At 46.2% G+C, this 24,340-nt stretch overlaps 3 protein-coding genes and 1 pseudogene across 4 annotated transcripts; 2 read left to right on the forward strand and 2 right to left on the reverse strand.

Moving 5' to 3' along the window:
* Positions 1–8,060: 8,060 nt before the first annotated feature.
* LOC136518509 (uncharacterized) lies at positions 8,061–9,995 on the forward strand. The gene is made up of 7 exons (XM_066512173.1): positions 8,061–8,533; positions 8,689–8,760; positions 8,859–8,926; positions 9,035–9,161; positions 9,246–9,326; positions 9,424–9,516; positions 9,611–9,995. The coding sequence occupies exons 1-7, from the start codon at positions 8,306–8,308 to the stop codon at positions 9,686–9,688; spliced, it is 747 nt and encodes a 248-aa protein (XP_066368270.1). The 5' UTR covers positions 8,061–8,305; the 3' UTR covers positions 9,689–9,995.
* An 805-nt stretch (positions 9,996–10,800) lies between these two features.
* On the reverse strand, positions 10,801–15,673 carry LOC136516355 (sulfhydryl oxidase 1-like). Of its 2 annotated transcripts, none has more exons than XM_066509735.1 (12): positions 15,322–15,673; positions 13,810–13,834; positions 13,642–13,734; positions 13,105–13,286; positions 12,807–12,879; positions 12,638–12,706; positions 12,476–12,549; positions 12,245–12,389; positions 12,057–12,097; positions 11,781–11,927; positions 11,206–11,705; positions 10,801–11,113 (listed from the first exon to the last, which is right to left on the reverse strand). In XM_066509735.1, the coding sequence occupies exons 1-11, from the start codon at positions 15,546–15,548 to the stop codon at positions 11,219–11,221; spliced, it is 1,563 nt and encodes a 520-aa protein (XP_066365832.1). In that variant the 5' UTR covers positions 15,549–15,673; the 3' UTR covers positions 10,801–11,113; positions 11,206–11,218. The 2 variants fall into 2 exon arrangements, with proteins under 2 accessions (XP_066365832.1, XP_066365834.1); XM_066509737.1 differs by having other exon boundaries at positions 11,253–11,705; positions 15,322–15,672.
* A 1,324-nt stretch (positions 15,674–16,997) lies between these two features.
* LOC136516062 (uncharacterized) lies at positions 16,998–18,000 on the forward strand (annotated as a pseudogene).
* Positions 18,001–19,750: 1,750 nt separating this feature from the next.
* Positions 19,751–21,249, reverse strand: LOC136518933 (gallate 1-beta-glucosyltransferase 84A23-like). Its single transcript, XM_066512617.1, has one exon. The coding sequence runs from the start codon at positions 21,241–21,243 to the stop codon at positions 19,816–19,818; it is 1,428 nt and encodes a 475-aa protein (XP_066368714.1). The 5' UTR covers positions 21,244–21,249; the 3' UTR covers positions 19,751–19,815.
* Between the last annotated feature and the right edge of the window lie 3,091 nt (positions 21,250–24,340).

Below are 24,340 nucleotides of genomic sequence, written 5' to 3' on the forward strand. Positions count from 1 at the left end.
GATAGGGGGTGAATTGGGCTAATTCTAAATTTCTTTGCAATAATTAAACTCTACGGTTAGCCCAATTAACCCCTTGTGCCTAGAAAGTGTTTCTATTGATCTAACGCACAAAAATTTAGCACCCTAAGTTCCAATCCTACTCTAGCATGGCAATTCTAGGAATGTAAATGACAAGAATTAAATTGCTCCAAGTAAATGCTCAAAGTAAGGAGAGAAGGAGGAACGCAGCGATGTTTTACCGAGGTATCGAAGAGTCGCCACTCCCCACTAGTCCTCATTGGAGCACCCACGCAAGGGTGTTGCTCCCCCTTGATCCGCGCAAGGATTAAGTGCTCTCTACGGGTTGATTCTTTGACACTCCATCACGGTGAATCACCCACAACCACTCACAACTTGAGTTGGGTCATCCACAAACACCACCGGATGATCACCAATCTCCCAATCACCACCAAGCCATCTAGGTGATGGTGATCACCAAGAGTAACAAGCACGAACTCTCACTTGACCACGACAAGCCTAATGAGAAGGATGGATGCACACTTTGCTACTCTTGATCTCACTAATGAGGGCTCTCTTTGGGATTCTCAAATCTCAATCACCTCACTATGACCTTGCTCTTCTTGGCACTCTCAAAGGTGTTTCTCAGCTGTTGGAATGAGCAAAAGTCCCCTCACACATGAATGGAGGAAGTATTTATAACATGAGCTGAAAAATGAACTGTTATGTGCCTCTGTGGGATGACCGAACGCTCCAGTCATGTTGACCGAACATGCCGGTCAGTTCACCCTGAACTCCAATATTTAAAGTGTGACCGGACGCGTCCGGTCATGATTTTTCCTCTCTAGAACCTTACTGGAGTCGACCGAACGCTGGCCCTCAGCGTTCGGTTACGTGACCTCTCAGCGTCTGGTCACTTCTAGATGACTTCACTTTGATCAAATGAACTGACCGAACCCTGAGCCAGCGTCCGGTCACACCGGAGCCAGCGTCACGTCCGGTCAGTATTTGACCCTCCATTCACTTCCAACTCTCGATCATACGTAAATGAAGTTTGCTCCAATGGATCTAAGGGCTTTTTAGGAGCTACCTAGTGCTAGATTTAGCAAGTGTGCACCACACCTAACCCACTAGACTCACCTAGGTCAAGCTACCTATCCATACCCCCCCTTAATAGTACGGTCAAAGGAAAAACAAAGTCCTAAACTACTCTAAGTGTCTCTTCAACTCCAATCGATACTTAGAACTAGTCCATCCTTAACCTTGTCGTTCATCCTTTGAAAACCGAAATGATTTCCATCGTAGGGGCATGACCACCATGATAGCCCAATCAATCTCTATTACCATGACCTAACTTAATTGCCTCTGCAAAATATATGTTAGTCATAGTAATCACGTATTGTCATTAATCACCAAAACCCAACTAAGGGCCTAGATGCTTTCAATCTCTCCCTTTTTGGTGATTGATGACAACACTACCTCGAGTATGAGAAAGAGTTGAGGTTTTTGACATGCTTGGTTCATATAAGCTTTTGGTAATAAGAACAAAAATGTTAGGCAAGCTTATATGACCTAAGCCAACAAGATGTACTCAAAAGATATGAAATAAGCATGAGTACAAGTAATAAAGCTCATTTGCATCGGAGTAAAACGCGGAAGCAAAAACAAATGAGCTTAGCACAAGTGATATGACATATAAATGATTCAAAGTAGAGAGCACACATGTCATATATCACGATCACGTAGATATCACTATCACATAAATATAGTTTAATGCATAAAAGTAAACACACGACGAATGCATAATAGTGTATCACACATAAAAACAAATATAAAAGATAGTCTAAGTAAACTAAACTCCCCCTAAGTCGCTCCCCCCTAAGTCTAGCATACTCGATCCCTCTCCCCCTTTGGCGTCAAACACCAAAACCTAAGGGTTGGTCAGCGGGGCAGCAGCGAACGAGTCAGGTGCTGAGGTATGAGGAGCAAGCTGGAATAGAGTGCCATCATCATCGGAACCAGAGCTCTGAGCTGGTCTAAAACTTAGCTGAAACTGGCTGGTTTTGTGAGAGAGAAACACTGTAGCGGCTGGTTGATGAACAATGTTCGCTGAGGAGGATCAGCCGGCTAGTCTGGTCTTACTAGACCAGCGAACGCGCCTATCATAATAGGTTATAAGTTTTTCCATTGTAAAATATTTTGGGTGGAAGTTTCAAATAAACTCTATGTTCACAACGTTAAGAAAATCCTCGCTGAGCCCATCAGGAGATTTTCACACACAAAGTGCCAGCTCCACATGTTCCTGTCACCTACAACAGGGTAGAACAAACCCTGAGTACTCAATTATACTCCATAAGGCTTACCAGTCAGGAGAAAAGAAAACACTCTAAGGATATGCAAGGCTATCTGGCTTGAGGGTTATTGCATCTATAGAAGCATTACTAAACGTGCGTCCTTATATTAAATTTTATTAGCAGTCATCATTAGTCCATTACTAACCATTCTATGTAAGCACCTGTGCTACTTTCAAGCAAGTGTTAAATAATTAGAACCATTTTTATATTTCAGTTCTTACTACGGTGCTAGATCGTAGCCAAGTCGTACCGTATCACACGGCGATTCGAGAACCAATGTATCCTAGTTGGATACCCTAAAACACATGCCCCGCTTGTACCCTAGGTACAAGCAGGACCAACCCACCACTCTCCTGTTAAGGGGTCTAGGTCTCCATCTAAACTTGGACTCTAAGCCCCCTACCTGAGTCCCAGACTTAGTGTGGTGCTTAGACCTCCACCATCCCCATCTCCAATCAGTCGGTCTGGAAAGAGCCAGAACCTACGATAAGAGAGCAACGAGTCTTTCCGCTCCTATAAGTAAGTATGTGCTCAGGATAATAAGTCTATGACCTGACTAGAATCCAATGCAACGGACGGTCCTCAATCGACACAGGCAGAATAAATGTAATCCGAGCCTCACTCAAATGCCTAACCAAGTCCAGATCTAAAGTACCATTCCACCCGATCTTCAATTATCATTCATATATATTCTATATGATAGTAATACAATAACAACAATAATATCTTTCCCATCTCTCGCGAGTGATAGGTAATCACTTGATTTCTATCGGATCCTATAGCATAGCAATCTACATGATACTGACATACTAGTAGGACTCATAGGATAATGATATATATATATATATATATGCAAGTGGTTTTTATTCAACTCCTTAAAACTTAATGCATAAGCATAAAATAAAGTATAGAATAATAGGGGTTATACACCGATGCTTGCCTGGTTAAGATATAACCAAGTTAGCTTTTATCTTGGTGGCATGATCATCAAGTCACCATCTGCTTCCGCTACTCCCGATGACTCCGCGATCCAACATCGCTCCTATCATGAAATACGTGGATGCAACGTAGGGACGTAAATAATCAACGACATCCGTAACTCTAAAATACGATTATGTCTCGCAAGCTAACGAGCTAGCTCTAATGACTAACATACTAGGTCATGTATCCACATGGTTAAGTGAGGCTCATTCCCGGGAAATGTTTTTGTTCTATAAACCCCCAACTAATTTTTGACATTTGATTTATTAAATATATATTTTTGTACTATGGCTCATTTAGTTACCTTAACAAACTAATTTCTATGGAGCTACAAAAATTATAGTGAGCACCTAATAATGTTAGGAATCTACTGTAAAAATTTTAGAGCCAACACTACTACCAATTTATAACAACAATTCCTACAAGTTTATATTTTGACAATATTAAGTATCTCAAATTAATTATATAGCTCCTAAGAATATTATAAAACTATGTGAAAAAACTATACTAGTAGATAGATCTTGATTTTAGAAACCTGACAAAATTGGTTTCATAATTTTTGGCCAACTACACAAATTTATATTGAATTTACAAGTTGTCTTAGAAACTAAATTAGAAAATGCCTAGAAAATACAAAGAGGCCGGCATCAACCATATTGGCCCCAGCGGCCCACGCGGACGTGGCGCACACGGCGGCCCAAGGCGGGGGGAGCCCGCGCCCGCGCCGCACTTTTTGCAAAATAGCCCCTAGCCTACCTGAATATTATGCGGCGCCTCCAAGTACTATTGCACCACGACAATCTCCCGAACTTGAGTCCGACACTCCATCGCGGTGAATCACCCACAACCGCTCACAACTTGAGTTGGGTCATCCACAGACACCACCGGATGATCACCAATCTCCCAATCACCATCAAGCCGTCTAGGTGATGGCTATCACCAAGAGTAACAAGCATGAACTCTCACTTAACCACGACAAGCCTAATGAGAAGGGTGGATGTACACTTTGCTACTCTTGATCTCACTAATAAGGGCTCTCTTTGGGATTCTTAAATCTCAATCACCTCACTAGGACCTTGCTCTTCTTGGCACTCTCAAAGGTGTTTCTCAGCTGTTGGAATGAGCAAAAGTCCCCTCACACATGAATGGAGGAAGTATTTATAACATGAGCTAAAAAGCGAACCGTTATGTGCCTCTGCGGGGTGACTGAATGCTCCGGTCATGTTGACCGGACGCGCTGGTCAGTTCACCCTGAACTCCAGTGTTTAAAGTATAACCGGACGCGTCCGGTCATGATTTTCCCTCTCTAGAACCTTCTAGAGTCGACCGGACGCTGGCCCTCAGCGTCCGGTCATGTGACCTCTCAGCGTCCGGTCATTTCCAAACGACTTACTTTGATCAAATGAACTGATCGGACCCTAAGCCAACGTCTGGTCACACCGGAGCCAGCATCGCGTCCGGTCAGTATTTGACCCTCCATTCACTTCTAACTCTCGATCATACGTGAATGAAGTTTGCTCCAATAGATCTAAGGGCTTTTTAGGAGCTACCTAGTGCTAGGTTTAGCAAGTGTGCACCACACCTAACCCACTAGACTCATCTAGGTCAAGCTACCCGTCCATACCCCCCTTAATAGTATGGCCAAAGGAAAAATAAAGTCCTAAACTACTCTAAGTGTCTCTTCAACTCCAATCGACACTTAGAACTAGTCCATCCTTAACCTTGTCGTTTATCCTTTGAAAACCGAAACAATTTCCATCGTAGGGGCATGACCACCATGATAGCCCAATCGATCTCTATTACCATGACCTAACTTAATTGCCTCTGCAAAACACACGTTAGTCATAGTAATCACGTATTGTCATTAATCACCGAAACCCAACTAGAGGCCTAGATGCTTTCAAAGGCTACCAAAGACAGTGTCATCGAGGTTCGAGCGAGGGTCACCACCATAGACTATCCAAAGATAAAATCATCCCTAGACTATCTCGGTACATACGGGAGTTGTGTGTCGGGCCCAAGATGTAATTGGGTCACACTTTAGTTGAATTAAGCTATTGGATCTTGTGCTTCTGAGGAAAACCAAATAGCTGAGGGGCTATTGTTGGGAGATGTATCATATGTTAGGGATCCACATTCGTGTATTTGGGGCTCATTACATAGTCTAGGCGCTTGTGAGATAATGTTTAGGACCCATTTGTGGCCCCTAGAAACTTTTTTTGTCAATGCAAGCCCCACTAGGGGAATAATGAAAAACTCCCCTCACACCCCCCTTATAAAAGGGGACGAGTGGGAAGGTAGAGGGACTTTTCTTGGCCTTTCACTCATTTAGCTCTCTCTCTTTCTCTTCACTGCCACCTTTACTATATATTAATTAAAATGTAATTAGTGTAGACTATTTGCCAATTTTATTAGATTGTTATGTTATGCAATATTGTATATACATATATTTAAGTGTCATGTTTGAATTTACTGTTTTAACATATATGTATATTTGTTGGTGCAAGGAAGAAGAGAAAACTAAATCGGTCAATGGGAGCAAAAGTTATAATCTAGTAGAAATTATGTGTATTTATTGGTGCATCAAAGAAGAAAAAACTAAATTAGTTAATGACTAGAAGAAATTACCGCTAAGTGACAATCTTAAGTGTCTTTGAACAACGTCTCCTACTCCGGTGCGCATCAACAAGGCGTCACAAAAGAAGTCGTCCCCGAAAACCTACGCTGACGTCACGCGAGGACAGGGCGAGGGCACCCGCTTCGCTGCTACGCCCGCCCGCCCCCTCTCGGTGTCCATAGGGCCGCGCAGCCCGTGCTTGGCCATGATGAGCAGGAGCAGGGGCCAGCGGGGTCTCCGGTGGCTGTTCGCCGGGCGGCAGCGCTGACGGCCACGACAGCAACGGCCTCCTCATGGACTACGATGGCTAGGGCGAGCACCCATCGCCACCGGCGCCCGTGCACTCGTTGCGGGCGGGTGGTGCTACCGCTACCGCCACGGGTGGTCTGCTCAGCAGCACCAACATCGGTTCCGTCTCCTCCACCGGGAGTGGCAACGACACCAACGGTGGCGGGCGTGGCCAATACACCTCCTGGTGGTGCTAGTAGAGGCCGTGGCGGTGGCGGAGGCCGCGACGGTGGCATCGCACAATTCTAACAGCGGCCGCTGGCGCTGGTATGCTCGATGTGCCTGCAACTTACTTACATATTTCTTCATTCCTTTACATGCTGGTTGGCAGCTATAGGGTGTACAACAACTTGTATTACCACTACGCCAGAGTCGAGAAGGTAGTTCACAATTTGGCTAAATTAAATGTTATAATTCATTGCTACAGTATGCATGGTCAGGGTAGGATCAGTAGCTATATGGCGAGTTCGCCGCAGAGGGTTCCCCGACATGTGTATTACCCTTAGACATGTGTATTACCCTTAGACTCCTCTAAGTTCTTTGTTATCTTCCATTACCCATCGTGTCTTCGTTTACCCGCGGAAGGAGAGTACTGTTATGGTTTATTGTGATGAGTTCTGTGTGATGTTTTCTATTATCCGCCGTACTAGAGAACTATTATGTAATGTTTTGATGTACTAGGTACTATGGTTCCATTATCGGTAGAATGGAAGTACTACTGTGATGTTTTATTGTGAGTTCTGTGTGATGTGATGTTTTACTGTGAGTTCTGTGTGATGTCTTCCATTATCCGCCGTACTATGACAACTATACTCCAGTTATGTAATGTTTTGATGTGTACTATGATGTTGACGAAGACATCACATTCAAGTATTTAGCTCTCTTGTCACCACTCTACATTTGGCATACGAATTACATTAGTGTGCGATAAAAAAAATCTGCATCTAACAAAATATTTAGACAAGCGTACTTACAGATTTCATCTTCACAACCTCAATTTCATCATGAAAATAGTTTACTAAATCCACTATAGAATATGTATTGATAGAGCAACTATTTGGTACTATCAAATAAGTAATGTTATTTTTCTATTTGGTGTTTTGTATTTTTCTAGAAAAAAAGACAGTCAAAATTTAAGAAGTTTAACTCATTATCAAGTCCAAGTAACCAATAAAATTTGGAAGGGGAGTAAGATATAGAGTAGTAAATACAGTTAAAACGAAATTAACTATTGATTTGAGAAAAAACAAGTCGCGCATAGTACCATTGTTTAAATTTTGAAAATGTGAGCTATTATTTCCAAAACCACGATGGTTTTTTGTTTTTATTGTCGACCATCTGGTGAAACATGGAGAACAACTGTTTCAGGAAGGGGATTGATGAAAATAGTGTCACCAGGACAGGAGATCCCACACATTCGTAACAAGACATGAAACGTGTACGAAAGGTGAGAGATTACAGAGATCAGAGCTCGAATCCATCATGCAACACTTTACACCTTCCTTCACCTGTCAAGTTTCCCAGTCCTAACTAGAATCGCAGGACAAACAGACAAGCAAAGGATGATATCAGCCTATCAGCAACAAGATACAAAAAACTAATGCAATATCATAACAACGCTGGCTTTCTTGAACAAAAGGGTCACCTGGACGCTTAGAGCAATAATATGGTATACCTTCATGGCTTCATTATTTCCCCAACTCCTTGCTTGAGTTTTAGTGGGAAAGAATAGTTTTATTTAGCCAGTAAGCAAACATTTCGTTTGCCGCCGAATTCCGGCGGTGCCTTGTTCCCTGCATGCACTAACAATCAAGCATGTCAGGGCGTAAGATGTTTCAGAAGCAAGCAAAGATCAGCAGTGGCAAAGAGGCGCCTACTCCATCTCTTGCTTCTCTTCGCCATTCTCTCGGTGCTTCAGATATCCAAATCCCTCGTCGCAAGCCTTCTCCTTCAGCCTGCCTGCCGCCGCTGCCCTTCTTCCTCGCCTCCACCCCCTCCGTTCTGATCGCATCCGTCATCATTCTTATGCTTGGGCGCGCGGTTCGTTGTCTCGAGCTTCCTGGGATCGATGGCAGACCATTTCGCGGTGATGGCAGGCCGATTGCTCACGGAGTCGAGTCTTCAGTCCGCCATTGATGAGGCCTCTGTCGTGCCCTCTACCACATCGACTGCGTGCGATGTGTCTGTCCAAGATGGCAGGCCAGCGAGCGGCGTCTTGGTAGAATGCAGAATCTGCCAGGAGGATGACGACGAGGCCTGCATGGAGGCTCCTTGCTCCTGCAAGGGAAGCTTGAAGGTACAACGCATCATCATGCTAATCCCACTTCGTTTCAGCAATTAGTTTCGGAGGAAGAATTTTCAGGAATTTGAAACATGTTAGATAGTAGTAGAATCGAACTAATTTGGTATGCGGGATCAAATACATGGATTAATTAAGGTGTTTTATTGCAGTATGCTCATCGCAAATGCATTCAGAGATGGTGTGACGAGAAGGGAGACACCATATGTGAGATATGCTTGCAGGTGAAATTCTTCACCAGGCATCTAGTCTCATCTGGTATTTCAAATCAACTTTACGCGAACAAAAACTGACTGTTATCTTCTGATTCACGGTCACGCAGCAATTTGTACCAAATTACACTGCCTCTTCAAAGCTGTTTCAACGCGGAAGAAACACGATTTTCTTCAGGTACCTTGTTATTATAGAACTTCACTTGTTATCACAAGAACGAATGCTTGAGCCTGACCACTGATCAGGAACATATGGAATAACACCCTTGTCATTTCCCAATTGCAGTGCTCCTGGCTACATTCAAGCACGACCAATGCTGAATGCAGATCATTCTGCTACATCAACAAGCTATGGATATGATCAAACTCCAGCTCCTACCGGCGTATTATGCTGTCGCATAATCGCTATAACTGTAAGTATCTGCAGAAGATACAGAGTGCATACTTTTTGTTCGTCCCAAATCTCGACAGTAACATTCTGAAACATCCACCTTCAGTTGATGGTTCTCCTGGTCTTCCGCGACGCCCTCTCGGTTTTCCTCGGTGACCAAGATGCCTACACCGTTGCAATGGTCACTGTAAGGCTCTGAATTACATCCTTGAAAACCTAGATGCATCACATCAACGCTTGTCCAACTTGGCTAACCTAGTGCAATTATGCTCCTGAAAAAACAGCTGCTGATGCTTAGAACCGCGGCGATCGTCATACCGGTCTACATCATATTGGTGGCGGTTACTGAGCTGCTTCATCGATGCAGGCAACGGCAGGTCTGTCTGAATCTTTTACGAAAGATCGTGCTGCAAGATACTAGTACTACATGCAGTTTCAAACTGAGATGATGAGGCGTGACTGACGATGCAGGTTGTGCACGACCAGGCTTCAGAACATGCAGGAGAGGAGAGGACGCAGCCGCAGCAGCATGTCATTAGCATTCAGTAGCAAGCTGGCCATCAATCCTGGTGTTCTTGCTGTCATCCAGTATTGATCCTTCAATGAACGGCTGAGCTTCAGGTGTGACGGGCCAGCAGATATGGAAGATGACTTGACTGCAACCATAGGCATCTCTTCAGAACAGCGCTGCCTGCACTTACTGTACATAGTAGTCGTAGCATATTTAACTGCTGCCAGCAGCCTTCTATAGAGACGATTGTACGTGACCACTCTCTTCGAATGAAGATGAAGTGAGCTTCCTGTGCATAACTCTATGACTTGTCTTTTTAATGCATTTACAGTAGGAGCCTCTGGCTCCTCCTGATCCCTAAAAAAAAACTCTATGACTTGAAGTGAGCTGGGAATCGATTTGCCAAGTTGAATCAGAGATAAGGCAAATTCAGATACTCCTATTCGCTTGGGCTTGTTTGGCTTATAAGCAGTACATTTTTCAGCCAACGAACAATATTTTTCTCTCACATCAAATCAGTCAACAGTATTTTCAACCATAGCTTATCAGCCAAACAAGCCCAAACGAACAGGGCACAGTTTCTGCACTGAGCGTGGTGCATCCAAGTACAGTATCAAACAGCATGCCACTTTGTCAGTAAGAGGCCGATGGAACGAGAAGTGAGGGACCTGGGTAGGGTAGTCATGGCCAAGGTATAATTTGTAAATCCTGTGAAATTTCGCAAAACATCTTTGAATGTGATCTTATTCTTATTATTCTATAATATGGTTCAAGTTAAAATTATCTCTGACACTAGTGTATTTTAGAGAGGGGAAATGTATTACACGTTTCACCAGTACTAGCGTATAAACGCGTGCTCCCTCTGTCCAAAAAGCATGCAAATCTCACGTATCTTCATTCTCAAGTTTGATCAGCTTATAGAGAATAGCATCAACATTTGTATCCCCAAAGATGTTTATTATAAAAAACATAGTTCATCATTTATCTAATGATACTTATCATCATAGCTATTATTTCCTTGTATATATTTGGTCAAAGTTGAGATTAATTGACTACCCAAGAGACGATATTTCCATTCATTTTGGAGCAGAGTACTGCAACAATTAGGATGACACATACAATATTACTGAGGTTTCAGCACAGGATAAAGTAAGGCACGCCAAAAAAATTTAATTTTGGTTTTCACTCATTAAATTGCTAAGATTACATCAATAGCCACTTTGCCAGGTAAACGTATGACCTGCAACAAGTTCACGCCGTTGCACGAAACAATCACGTGACTTGGCACTGCTAAATCTACTTCTGTATGTTTTCCATGTAATCACTGATCAACTTTTTGGGTACTTGCATTGCCAAGATAACCAGTCCAGAAAATATACACTCATGAAGGCTCCCTCCGATGCAGACATGCAGTTTAGAGTTTGCAAGTGATGCACTATTTTCAGTTCCAGTTCTTTCTTTGCCTGTGAAATGAACAAAGGAGACAAAAAGATCCTAATCACTTCTCTATGATATGAATCTACAAAGCTCAGATTAGTAATGGAATCCTACAAACCTAAAATGTTTAGTCAAATTTTCTTTAAAGAACGTAAATGGTAGTACTTTCTGTTCTTCTGCTGGGTCCTCCAGAAGCATGCTAGTGCCCCAAATGTACAGCTAGCAAGGGCGATACCCAGGGCAGCTCCGATTGGTACTGTTGCGGCACTTGATGCGAAAGAATCATCAGAAATTGAGCCTACTTGCTTGGTTACTTGAAGAAGAGACTCCATGGAGGCCTCCCTGTAGGATGATACAAGCATCTTCCCATAGTAGTTAACCAAGAAATTGAATACTTCATCTTCATTCCACTCAACCTGCATGGCTCCATCAGCAGTACTACTAGAAGAACGGTAGCACAATGGACAGAGCTGCTTTGGAGGCCAGATGATCTTAGGAAATGAAGGATCAGCATTGTCTAAATCCTTTTCTTCTTTCATCAACCTCTCATTAACTTTGTTATGCGCGGTCCATAGCCAGAGAGCAAGGTCACGGGCAGATTTGAAGGGGACTGATACACTACAGATGAACGGTAACAATTAGACATGCATTTGATTTTTGTGGCAATATATCGCTAGAGTAGTTTCTCCAAACCTTGAACACATTTCATAGAAGTGCGTGCGGCATTCCTCACAGATGAAGAAATTGTGGATGAAATCACAAATTGATGTAAATGTTATTTGGCTCTCTCCATCTCCGATTCGGACAGTTAGTGAATGCAGCAAAACCCATAGACCACAGCTGATACAGAAGAAAATGTTAATTTCATGTGATATTGAGCTTCTGAATGAAGTCTTAGAAAGAACCTGAAGAATAGTATTAAACAGCATTTGCAAATTTCCAATAAAATATGCGGAGCGCAGACATCACCTAAATCCTCTCATTTCCTTTTTACTTCCTCGGCAGAAAATCTGCGAGACAGGTACAAAATATACAACAAATGTTAAACATTCAATGCAAAAAGTTGTACCCAAAAGCAATTGAAGAAAAGGGTTCAAAAGAAGAGCGTGGATTATGAAGTTTAAGGGCTATTGAGCAGACTGAGAATTCGGGCGTACCCAGTATCCACGTGGCACCCCATTTCCACATATTTTCTCTCCTGCACTTTTCAACAATGTAGAACTGTCTTGCAGACTTAATGAGAGGTTTGTATGCCAGTGATCATCAAAGTCAATAAGTAGCTCAGCAGATCCTCTTCGACACCTAAGCAATCAACAAATAAGGCATAAGCATAATACAGCATAGCTATGCATTGGCACTAGTATAATCTCAAAAGGTCACCTCCATACCTCTTTGATGGATGATGAGCCACCAAAATTTGTAAAAACCTAATAAGTGAGTCGCGAGTGTCTGGTTTGATCATCTACAGTTAGCAGGTTACCATTAGCAATAATCATAAAAACAGGCGCAGAGAACAAATTAGTTGTAAGTTTTGATCATTTGACTCAAACCTTATGCTCCAAAATTATCTGCAATGCATGAGCTGTAGCTTCCTCAACATCATAAATTGCTCGAGCAATCTATCAGCATAAAATTATCCTTAAATAGTGCTTCATAAGGACTGAATCGTTTTGTAGATCTCATGTAAATTTACTCAAGAAAACCAGTATGCAACTGCACCTGTTCAGGATCTGAAGCATTTTTTGGGAGCATACTTTCATTCTCATACTTTTTGTCGTCTAAATTGAATGAGCTGCAAAAAATAAAGATGGTTCAATGGCTGTATCAGTAAAAATAAAGCATGCATATAATGGTTACATAAAAGAATTCAAACCATAACAGAATTAGGGTCAAACCAACCCACCAACATACTTCCAGATAAACATGGGTAATAAAAGAGAAAGGCAAGAACAGATGTACAAACAGTTGCTGATTTCATATGAAATTGTGAACCAAAGCATAATAGACGGCAACTTACCTTCCCATCTTCTTGTTTATCCATTTAAGTAACCGATCTGCTGTTCTTCCATCATCAATTAATTCTAATTCACTTTTCTCTTGCTTTGGTTTCCACTGAACCAAATTAAATTTTGTTGGCGGACCCCACACTAGGTAAGGATAATGGTCAACAGAGAATTTATTGCAAAGCTCCACGTTCACCTGTGCTGTCGAACATTCAAAAGAAATAAGGCATCACTGCATGCCAATGCAAACCACAACATGGTGTACAACATGTTTTCGCTATTTACCAGCTTAATGGTATTCTGAGAGAACATTGAAACTAAACTAAATCAAATTAAGCGCTAGTTATGCTCCACAAGAGAGAAAGAGAACTAATTTCTATAGTTTTAGCTTTAATAAAAGGGAAACAAAAGATTAAATAATTCTAAAAGGAATATCATTATCCAGTTAAAGGTTAGACTCGATCACAGAAAAACCCTTTCAAAGTTCTTAATTGTTTAGATCGAGGAAATTGAAAAAAAAAAGATATCACCCTTCACCGGAGCTACTGTACCTTTGATGCACAATCAACCCGTGCCATCACAATAGTCCCTGGATGTGCAGCATCTGGGCCATTGAAAAGTTTTGCAACCTTCTCATAGTGAGGCTGTATATACAGAGGAATCAAGATCAGCATGAATTGTAGTTCAGATCATAGTAGAGTCCACTGCTGGTTACATACCTTGTAGTTTCTGCAGGCAGGACACCTGAGCAAACATTGCAGGCATTCAAGTTAGTAGCAGTTCAACAATACATTGAAATGACATAAGCAAGAAATAGATGGAGAAAAGAAAATGTCAAGAGTTTATTGCAATAAAAGTTGGCAACAAGCTGTGGTCATCAGTCGATCGAGAAACTACTGGATGATGTCAGCCCACTCTTCAGTAATAAGAAAAATAAGTTCAGAAATGGCTTCAGTAAGTGAGAACCCTTGGGGTACAGAGAATTAGATACTGTAGCGTAATAGAGTACGGATTTATAACCAACGCCACTTCACAGCCATATCTTTGATTGATGTCTTCTAAATAAAACATAACAAACTGAATATACTATTTAAAAACTCGGTCGGTGGGGAAATATCACCCCAAGTTATTTAACTAAGAAGAAACTCTCAGTCAAACCGACCAAGAAAGCCCCTGAACCCCAGCTTCACCCCATAGGGCCGCATCGTAACCTGGGCCGACCATGACCTTCTGGGCTGGCGACCACTGCAACTACCCTCTGATAGGAGGGCCCAAACCAACAACAAGTGCCACAGGTACTCTAGCACTATTTTTTGGGTTGGCAGCGAGGGGACAAATTGAATACATTATTATTCACGTAAAGTCGTAAACTTCAAAATTCCAAAGCAGCTTGCAGGTAAATCTAGAGTGTGCCTTTTGGCGTGAGACACAACAAGTTTGAGATCATTCCAAGGTTGCATACGCATTAAGTTACTTCCTATGTAGCAGTTTGACAGTAATATTACTTTAGTACAACTTCAGAAAGAAACGATAATGATGAAGTAAGACTCGATGAGCACGTCACATCTAGTACAGGTTTACAGCCTAGCATACAGAACACACAGTTGAGGAAATTGTTTTTGACCAAACGTACAATTTAGCATGTTGCTCAAGTGCTATTTTTAGCTTGACATCCATAGTACTGACATAGTTACTACAAATCTGCAATAGTTGAGGAGGCTGCGGCATGGAGGAACTAATAAGCCATAAAGTTCCTCGTGCCCCATAAGAGATGGTCGTAGAGATCCGTTTTGTACGTTTTCAATCCTTTTGACTTCATATTTGCACCTGTACATCCCAGTGTACCAGTGAAGCACGGCAGCAGCACGCTAATCGGATTGAACCGTGCATCCATCCCAATTCCCACCCGATAGGCCTCGGCTTACACTAACAAAACAATCCACTAACAAAACAATCCTAGCATACTCAAAACCCACAAAAAATTCGCTGGAGCTATATATTATTCAAGTTTTGCCCACACCACAGGCGAGACGAAATAATCATTTGGATTTCGAGTCACAGATTCAGCGATCCCAATTCCCACATATCGGACGATCTCAATTTTAACCCATTTCGCGACTCGGAGACTAACGCGCCGATCGATTTGGAACGAACCCAGCCGCCGCATCGAATCAACGGGAACCAAAACGGGGAAAAAAACGAATCAACGAAGTCAGAGACGAGGGGCCAACCAGTGGGCGAAGAACTCGACGACCGCGAACGACTCCGGCGAGGCCTGGAGGAAGGCGGTGAAGTTGGAGGCGTCGAGGTCAACGGCCGCGTCCCCGTCGGCCGCCTTGGCGCCCCCGACGCCGAGCGAGCGGAGCGCGTCCGCCCCGCGCGGCGCCGCGCCGAGGCAGGCGGCGAGGGCGGCGAGGGCGAGGAGGAGCCGCCGCGCTGCCGTCGTCGCGGCGGCCATGGATCGCGGCGGGGGTCGGATCTCTCGGCTGCGCCCGGCGGGATTTGGTGATCTGTTTCGGACACCTGCCTGCCCCGCTCGGACCTCGGAGTCCTCCTACTCCTCCTAGTGGGGCGAGGGCGACTACCAGCAGGCTGGGTTTTAGAGCGATTGTTTCGCCGATCTGGGAAAAGGCTTTTGCGTAATTACGTCTTCTTTTTTGAGGGGCAATTATGCAATTTTCTGGGGTGCAAGTGCGACTGCAGCCTGATTTGCCCGGCTTTTGCTTGTCGTTAAAGGTAGACTAGTGGCGTGCTGGAGATAGGCGTACCGTGGCTTCGATGACGTTCACTGGCTGACGCATGGGTCCCCAAGAATGTCAAAGGGAGGCTCTGGCCCACGGGCAAGCGTGCAGAGATGGGTTCACCGTGGACCAGAGGATTTTTGTGTTGGGTTCGGTGCGACGCTAGCTATACTTTTTTCTTGTCAACCCGTGCGAGGGAGGCAAGGCAAGCAGAGGCACGCCACGGCCACGCAGCACTTGTTTTGTTTGCCGCTGTGGCTAGTGGCTAGTGGCTAGATCCTAGCACCGAGACACCTAGTTTTCTACAAAATACGGGTACTCTTCACTAATACGGGTACTCTTCACTCTTGAAAGACCTTAGGATCATCATAGCTACACAAATGCTTAGCAAGGTTCACATTAGTAATAAGGTCTTAAAGAACAAGTAAACCTATGATAATCATGCTACTATGCAATCCTAGTTGTCAGTTGCCACTCAACAAGAGAACTTGTACACGACAAATAAAGTAAAAGCTTAAACAAGAAGTAAAACGAAAGAGAGAAAGAGACAACTAGATTTTTTTCCCTTGGTATCTAGTTATTATCACAAGTTCACAACCCTCGAGTCCATATTGGAAGACCAAAGAGTCACCAAGACATGACTATGCTCCTCGTCACTAGTGAATAACCATTATCTACTCTGGAATTGTGAGTATCACAACCCTCAAGTCCATGTTGGAACACTAATGAAGTAATAGATTTGGTAGTATGACATGTGAGTGGAATGGCTGTGAAGAGTACATGTTAAAAGCGTGTTGGACAGCGAGAAATTTAGGCTCTAAGTAGAATCACTAGAGTCGTTGCTAAAATGCCACAGAGAAAAATGTTTCAGAGAGAAACATTTGGAACCGATTCTCGTTTCTCTAGGAACACCTAAAATCTAGTTTCTCTTGATTCTAGCTCTAATTTCACCAATCCAACAAGCTAGCCAAATGAATCCATAAAATGTTCTAATTCACTAGAAGCGTTTCTGAAGAAATTTGGATTAAAAAAACATTTCGAGGAGAATCTAAAACCCATCAAACGAGCCATAAATTATACTCCCTCCATCCAAATTTTATGATGTTTTAACTTTTTCTAGATACTTGATATTTGTTATGCACTTAGATATACACTATGTCTAATACATGGCAAATACAATGTATCCAGAATAATCAAAATGTATTATAGTATGTAACCGAGGGAGTATAAGGTAGAATAACATGCTAGCCGCGCAACTTGTGTTGGCCACGCCTCGCTAGTTACAATCATGTACGCGAATCATTCTGCTTTCTAGCTTTCCATTCGACGGTTCTCTTTGGCCAACCTGCCAGGAGCCCAAGGAGGCAGGAGCTGTGTGCGAGGGCCCGCGCTTCGCCGCTTCATCGGCGGCGTCGTGGGCTCGCGGCGACGGCAACACGTCCTACTTCCACGGGCGCAGGGACCGGGACTTCTGCCTGCTCTCCGACGCCAACCTCCACATCAACGCGCACTTCATCGGCAGCCACGTCCCGGGCCTCAAGAGGGACCCGACCTGGGTGCAGGCCATCGCCGTGCAGTTCCGGGGCCACCGCCTCTACGTCGGGGTGCTCAGGACCGCCGTGTGGGACAACGAGGCGGATCGTCTCGCCATCGTCCTCGACGGTGAGCCCGTGCAGGTTCAGGGCGTCGTGGACGCCAAATGGGAGGCGCCTGCCTCCGCCGCGCCGTCGCTGTCCGTGGCGCGGACCAGGGCGGCCAACGGCGTCGTGGTGGAGCTCGCCGGGGCGTTCAGGATCACGGCGAACGCGGTGCCCATCACCGAGGAGGACTCCAGGGCCCACACCTACGGGCTCCGCGATGGTGACTGCTTCACGCATCTGGACCTGGCGTTCAAGTTCTACTCCCTCACCGACGACGTGCACGGCGTGCTGGGGCAGACGTACAGGCGCAGGTACGTGAACCGGTTCGACGTGTCGGCGAAGATGCTCGTCATGGGAGGCGAGAGGGACTTCGCAGCGTCCGGGCTCTTCGCCACTGACTGCGCCGTTGCCCGGTTCGCCCATGCCTAGCGCCGACGATGTGCTTGCCGTTGCCTCCGATGATGACCTGGCCGGCGGCGTCAAGTGCTCTACCGGCCTCGACGGTGTTGGATTGGTGTGCAAGAAGTAAGACAGACCTCACACGCTCTCGTGCCGTTCGTGCGTCGCAACAGATAAATAAAGTGTGGACACGTACGCACATAACACAATTGTGGGCTCAAATCAGTAGCTTGCCACTCCATGAACCGACGAACGTAGCCGTGTGAAACCACGAAATGTGTCTAGCTCCTGTGTTCGTGTAACACGTGAATTATACCTGGGAGCGCCGGCGCCCGGACGTCCGCTGGATTCCGTGGACGCACTCTCTTAGCGCGAGCTCTTCCTTCTCAGTTTTGCACAGCACGCTACCAGCACGTCCCCCGCGCGACACGCGCAAGGAGTGGACCCGCTGGACCGCCGCCGTCGCCCTGAGATCGCGCGCCCACGCGAACTACCGCTGCTGCGCCTTCGTCGAACGAAGAGCCCCGCTAACACCGACGAACCCGCGACCTGCGATGCCTACAAAGAGCCCCGCTAGCTTCTGTGCCACGCGAGTCCGTACGCCCCCAGATTTCCCCGCAGTCCGTCGCGTCCGCCCCACACCCACGACGAGCATGCTGCATGCCTAGTGCCCCCATGGCCACAGCACCCCGCGTCCGCCAGCCCCAGCACCTCCGCCCGCTAGGCTCCGGCGAAAACCACGCACCCCGTCCGTCCCAACTCACCTCTCCCCGGTCGAACAACATAGAAAGCCGGAATAAAAACATGTGCAACAACACGGAAACAACTACTGCAACATTAGGCTGAAGCAGCTGAAACACCATGAACATATATATTGCAACAACAAGGAACAGCAGCTGCAACATTAGGATGAAAGCAGTTGAAACACCATGAACATACTATTGCAACAACAAGGAACAACAGCTGAAACATTATGCTGAAGCAGGTGAAATACCATGAACATGTTATTACAACAACACCGAATAAATTGTTGCAACAATTGGTTGAAGGAACTGAAACATTTGGAATATATTATTGCAACACTGGTGTGAAGCATATGAACAACACTTGAAAATAAAATACTTGCAACAACATAGAACAACTACTGCAACATAAGATTGAAGCAACTGAAACATACTGCAACATCTCAAGCAGTACTACTGTAACATCGCAAAAACATCTGTTGCAACAACAAAAAAAAAATCCCATTGCAACATTCGAAATCATCTGTTGCAACATAAAAAAAACATTGCAACACGGCGAGATCTGACCCCGAAAGCTCGCCGAAACCCTAGCCATCGTCGCATCCCTTAGATCCAGAGGAGGAGGAGGAGGGAGGAGGGCTCAGATCCAGAGGAGGGGGGGCAGGCCTCAGATCCAGATCCCTCCGCCACCTACCTCGTCGGAGCCACCACCATTGCCCTCGTCTCCGGTGGGGTGTGGGAGCCGAGTCGTAGGGACAATGGGGGTGCATGGAGGTCACGGTGGGCGAGGAACGGAGGGAGGAAGGGAACACCGGCGGACGGGGGCGCGCACGCGCGCGGTGTCCCCTGTCCCAGCGACGACGCGGAGAGCGGGCAGGAAAGCGGCGCGGAGGGGGAGCGGGTGCGGGGGAGCGGCACGGAGAAAGAGCAAGTGAGGGAGAGAGGCTGCGGGGGAGCGGACGGAGCCGGAAAAGTGGGCCGAGTGCGAGTGGGAGTGTGGGGCATCCGACCGGTCGGATGCCCGGTTTATAGCATTACCGAGTATATTTTAATCTCTATAAGACCATTCTTATTCTTAATTTGGAAAGATTCTTATCGAACAATACTTTTTCACGAGTTCATTTTGACCATGTCAAGGCAACGTGCAATCTGAAGCTGCGGATGACACTAACATTGACCAGTAAATAAAGCTTAGAGACATCTCAACGAACATCGATCGAATTCAAATGTTTGATTGAGTTGATCATGCTACCTTCAGATCTTGTTTCATGAAACCGCCGTATCTCTTCAACAAAAGCCTGGAGGTTCCGGTCCGAGGACCCACCATCGGCAACAGCTGCCGCCGCTTCGTCTTTCCACGCCTTGGCTCTCATCCGGAACGCCGCTGCCCGTGGCCCGCCCATCACCTCGTCGACGCTCGCGCGGAGGGCGTCCGGCGTCGCCGGCGCGGGCAGCCGGACGCCGACCCTATACTCCTCCACCAATAGCTTGGCGTTGGTGAACTGGTCGGACCACCACGGGTACCCGACCATCGGCACGCCGGCGGCGAGCGCCTCGGCGACGGAGTTCCACCCGCAGTGCGTCACGAAGCACCCGACGGCGCCGTGGCCGAGCACGCGCCCCTGCGGGCACCACGCCACGACCCTGCCCCTGTCGCCACACGCCGCGAGGGCGTCCTCCGGGAGGAGGAGCCGCCGGCTGTCGTCGCGCACCACCCACAGGAAAGGCCTGCCGGTGCTGGCCAGGCCCTCCGCCACCTCCAGCATCTCGCCGCGGCCGATGTTCACGAGGCTGCCGAACGCCACGTACACCACAGACCCGGGCAGCTGCGCGTCCAGCCACGCCATGCAGCCGTCGTCGTCGTCGTGGTCGCCGTCATGGTCCAGGAGCGGACCAACGGGGGTCACCGGCGCGTGGGAGCGAAGCGCCTCGACGACCGGGCGCTCGAGCCCCTCGAAGGTGTTGACCAGCACCCAGGTCACCGTCTTCCTGATGATCTCCCCGAGCTGCGCCCGGAGCATCTGGCCCCACAGGTTCCTCGCGTATTCAGGGCGGACCATGAGCGGCAGCTCGTCCGCGGCCACCGTCGGCAGGCCCGGCACCGCGACCGGCGTGTCGGGGTCGGCCTCGGACGGGAAGAAGGCCTCGGGGAAGTTGTAGAAGTGGTAGTACAGCGACAGCACGGCGCAGGACTGGATCCACAGCATGGCGCACGGAATGCCCACGCCCGCCGCCACGTCGAGCGCCCACGGCACGAAGGGGTTGTTCACGACGCACGCCACGGGCCGCCCGGCGTCGGCCTGGCGCCGGAGGAGGCCGGCCAGCGCCAACGGTCCCACGTCCGCGACGTGGCGTAGCATGTCGCTGGGGTCCAGGTAGCGCGGGTCGTCGTCCGGGGAGCGCAACGGCCCGCCGTCGTCGCGGAGGTAGTCGAACCGGAGGCGGCCGCGCCCGGCGCCGACGGCGACGCACGCGCCGTCGTCGCGCAGGGCGCGGAGGCCGGCGTGGCGGAACGTCGTGAAGGTGACGAGGAGGCCCTTGGCGGCGAGGCGGGCGCCCAGTCGGAGCAGCGGGTTCACGTGGCCCTGGAGAGGGAACGACACCAGGAGGACGTGCGGCTGCGACGACATGGCTGTGGAGTGTGGACTATGGTGTGTTCGTCCAAACTACAAAGGTTGTGTGTGGGTGTTTCTAATGAAGGGAGAGAACATGTTGGGTGCCTGTCTCTAAATACAGCGCGAGTCGTCTCGTACTGTACTCGGTACTCCTGCAGGAGCGAATCTAGGATTTTAGTTTAGGGATTTTTATATATAATTTGGTAAATTTATTTTAGTCAATTTAGTAACAATTGTAAATTTTACATACGCTAAGTAACATGATAAGGCTTAAATTGAATGATTAAGTTGAAAACATCCACTAAATACAACTGGACCAAGGGAACGATTACTGGATCAGGGACGACCAGAAGGTTAAACAGGGGAACGAGATCAGTTGTGAAAAAGAGATGCAATATCTAAGTTTCTCTTCGTAAATACATAAATATTAAAAAAACACATTGGCAAATAATTAAACAATTTTTTTATTTGTGATGTTAGCAAATAGCTATGAAAGTTGACAATAATTTCCTAAACAAACAAAGAGCAAAGATTAAATTTTACCTAAACAAAATAGCGAATCAAAATGATAAGCCCTGGCGAGACCGTATATACTGCAGACGAGATGTGCCAAATAGACGGTGATTCAGAGCAGGGTGAACGGCGGCAGGCCCGACACTAGGGCCAGGGCTGCGGCCGGCAGGGCGTCACCGACTCACCGGCCGAATTTTTTACTATTTTGCCATTTTTTCGAAAGTTTCTCTCAAATAGACCCCTGGCGGAAATAATTCCAGAAATAGACCCTTGGCTCGGCGCCAGAGTGACTGGCGCCGAGCTCGGCGCCACGGTCACTGGTGCCGAGGTCCTGGGCACGGGAAAATGGCCTGCCAGGGGCTCGGCGCCAGAGTGACTGGCGCCGAGCTCGGCGTTACGGTCACTGGCGCCGAGGTCTTGGGCACGGGAAAATGGCCTGCCAGGGGCTCGGCGCCAGAGTGACCGCCGAGCCCCTGGCAGGCCATTTTCCCGTGCCCAGGACCTCGGCGCCAGTGACCGTGGCGCCGAGCTCGGCGCCTGTCATTCTGGCGCTGAGCCAAGGGTCCATTTCTGGAATTATTTTCGCCAGGGTCTATTTGAGAGAAACTTTCGAAAAAAGAGCCCAATACTAAAAAAAAAAAATTTCGGACTCACCGGTCACTCGGTCAGGCGGCGACGCGGCGTGTTCCTCGGTAGGCTCCGTGGAACTCCCCGATCTAGATTGGATTAGAAAATTAAAACGTCGTGTACGGAGTATACTGGACGAATGGAGTTCACTTGCTGTGTGGGTCGCGTCAGTGCGTCACATGGGCCCCCCGTCATCACGTTATGCGTCCAGGTCTGTTTTTCCTTTTTTACAAATACAGCACATATACTATTATACAGTATATATATACTACTTGCCGCCGGATTTGCAACCCGACATACCCCGTGCCTCCGCACTGTACTCCTGTGCAAATGTCGGCGCGGCGAGACAGGACAACACACTGCCCCAGCGTTATACAGTTGATGCGTGTTTAAAATGGGGCACGAAAGCAGCCCGAGTTCTTCGTTATACAGTTGATGCACATTTTGGGTGTCAAAGCACTCAAACAAAGATTGACAGATGTGCACGTACAACCAACTCTGAATTTCAGCCCCATGAAAACAACAGTCGCGTGCTCAACGAATCAAATAACCATTTTCCAACCTATGTATGCGTGGGTTGAACACGATGGAATAGCTATTTTTGTTCCTCGATTATCGTTTGGATCTCAAATTCGTTTTTGAACTAGTATTATTGAAGTGTCTGTTTCACGTTTCTCTTTTGGATCAGTCTCGTCTTTATAAACTACTAAAGTGCATACTTTAGTCTTCAAATTTTACCTTTGGGCTCAGTTCCATCCATAAATTCAGTTCTTTTTTTTTTTTGGCTCATCCTTTCTCCTCATCCTAACGTGGCACACCATGTTTTCATAACCACCACTCCTCGTCCTATGTAGCGCATCATGTTTATGCTAAAGCAAATTCTGTATATGTTGTATCTCAAAAGTCTCCTCAACTACAATACTGCACCTGCCTATAGCCCTCTACCACTCACCCTTTTCATGCACCCATCCCATGGTGCTCAGTTGTATGTCGCACCTCCTTTGACATAGTTTACGGTCGTGTGTCGACATCGAGTGTGTGTGTGACACATGCGGTAGTCAAACCTAATGAGCCCAAAAGAAAAGTTTAAGGACTGAAACAACTTCTTTGACAGTCCATGTATAAAATTAAGCCAAAAAGTAAGGTTTGAGGAATAAAATAGCCCACTTTGGTAGTCTATGGACTAAACTAGATCCAAAAGTAAAATTTAAGGACTAAAACAACTACTTTGGTAGTTAAAAATGAACTTGAGCATCGAGCTATAGTTAAGGGACAAAAAAAAAAGGCTATTCCAACCTACTGAACAAAACCAAATACAACTTGTTAGTCAACATGGTTCAACCAAAGTAATATTGTTCTCTTTATAAAGGATAAAAGTTACTCCTGATCAACATATGATTCAGTTTTGGTCTTTAATTTGTACGGAAGGAGGTATGAAGGGATACAATCCGTTGTGGAAAACAAAATTACAATTGGAAAATGTTCGCCAGTGATAGACGGAAAGCTAATGATATAGAATTAGCATCAATTAAGACCTTCATCTACACTTTTTCCTATCATATGAGCACCTTTCTTACCTCTATGAGCATATTTGCAAGACTAAACTGACACACCTAAAGATTGATGAAGTAACCATAGCCACATCATATCGATTAACACATCTCCAGACACTGAAAGAATAGTGTCATTGAGTCATGAAATGAATCTAGTCTGATTACCAAAGGTCCACCGCAAAGATTCTAATCAACTTAGTTATGCTCAATATGCTTAGACTTTTGAGGAAGTTGCGTAGCAATAGATGGTTAGAGCATCTCCGAGAACTTGTATAATTTACTTGCTAAACTAAGGCTTCAGAAAATAAGTAGCAACATCAATTTATCTCCTTCTCCAAGTAATTTTCTATATAAACTTCATAAAATAAAAAGGGTCACATGTTGTTTTGTGCGGCAATTCTAGGTCGCATAGCACCCCT

The sequence above is a fragment of the Miscanthus floridulus genome, chromosome 17, assembly GCF_019320115.1.
Source record: "Miscanthus floridulus cultivar M001 chromosome 17, ASM1932011v1, whole genome shotgun sequence".
NCBI classification, from domain to species: Eukaryota; Viridiplantae; Streptophyta; class Magnoliopsida; order Poales; family Poaceae; genus Miscanthus; species Miscanthus floridulus.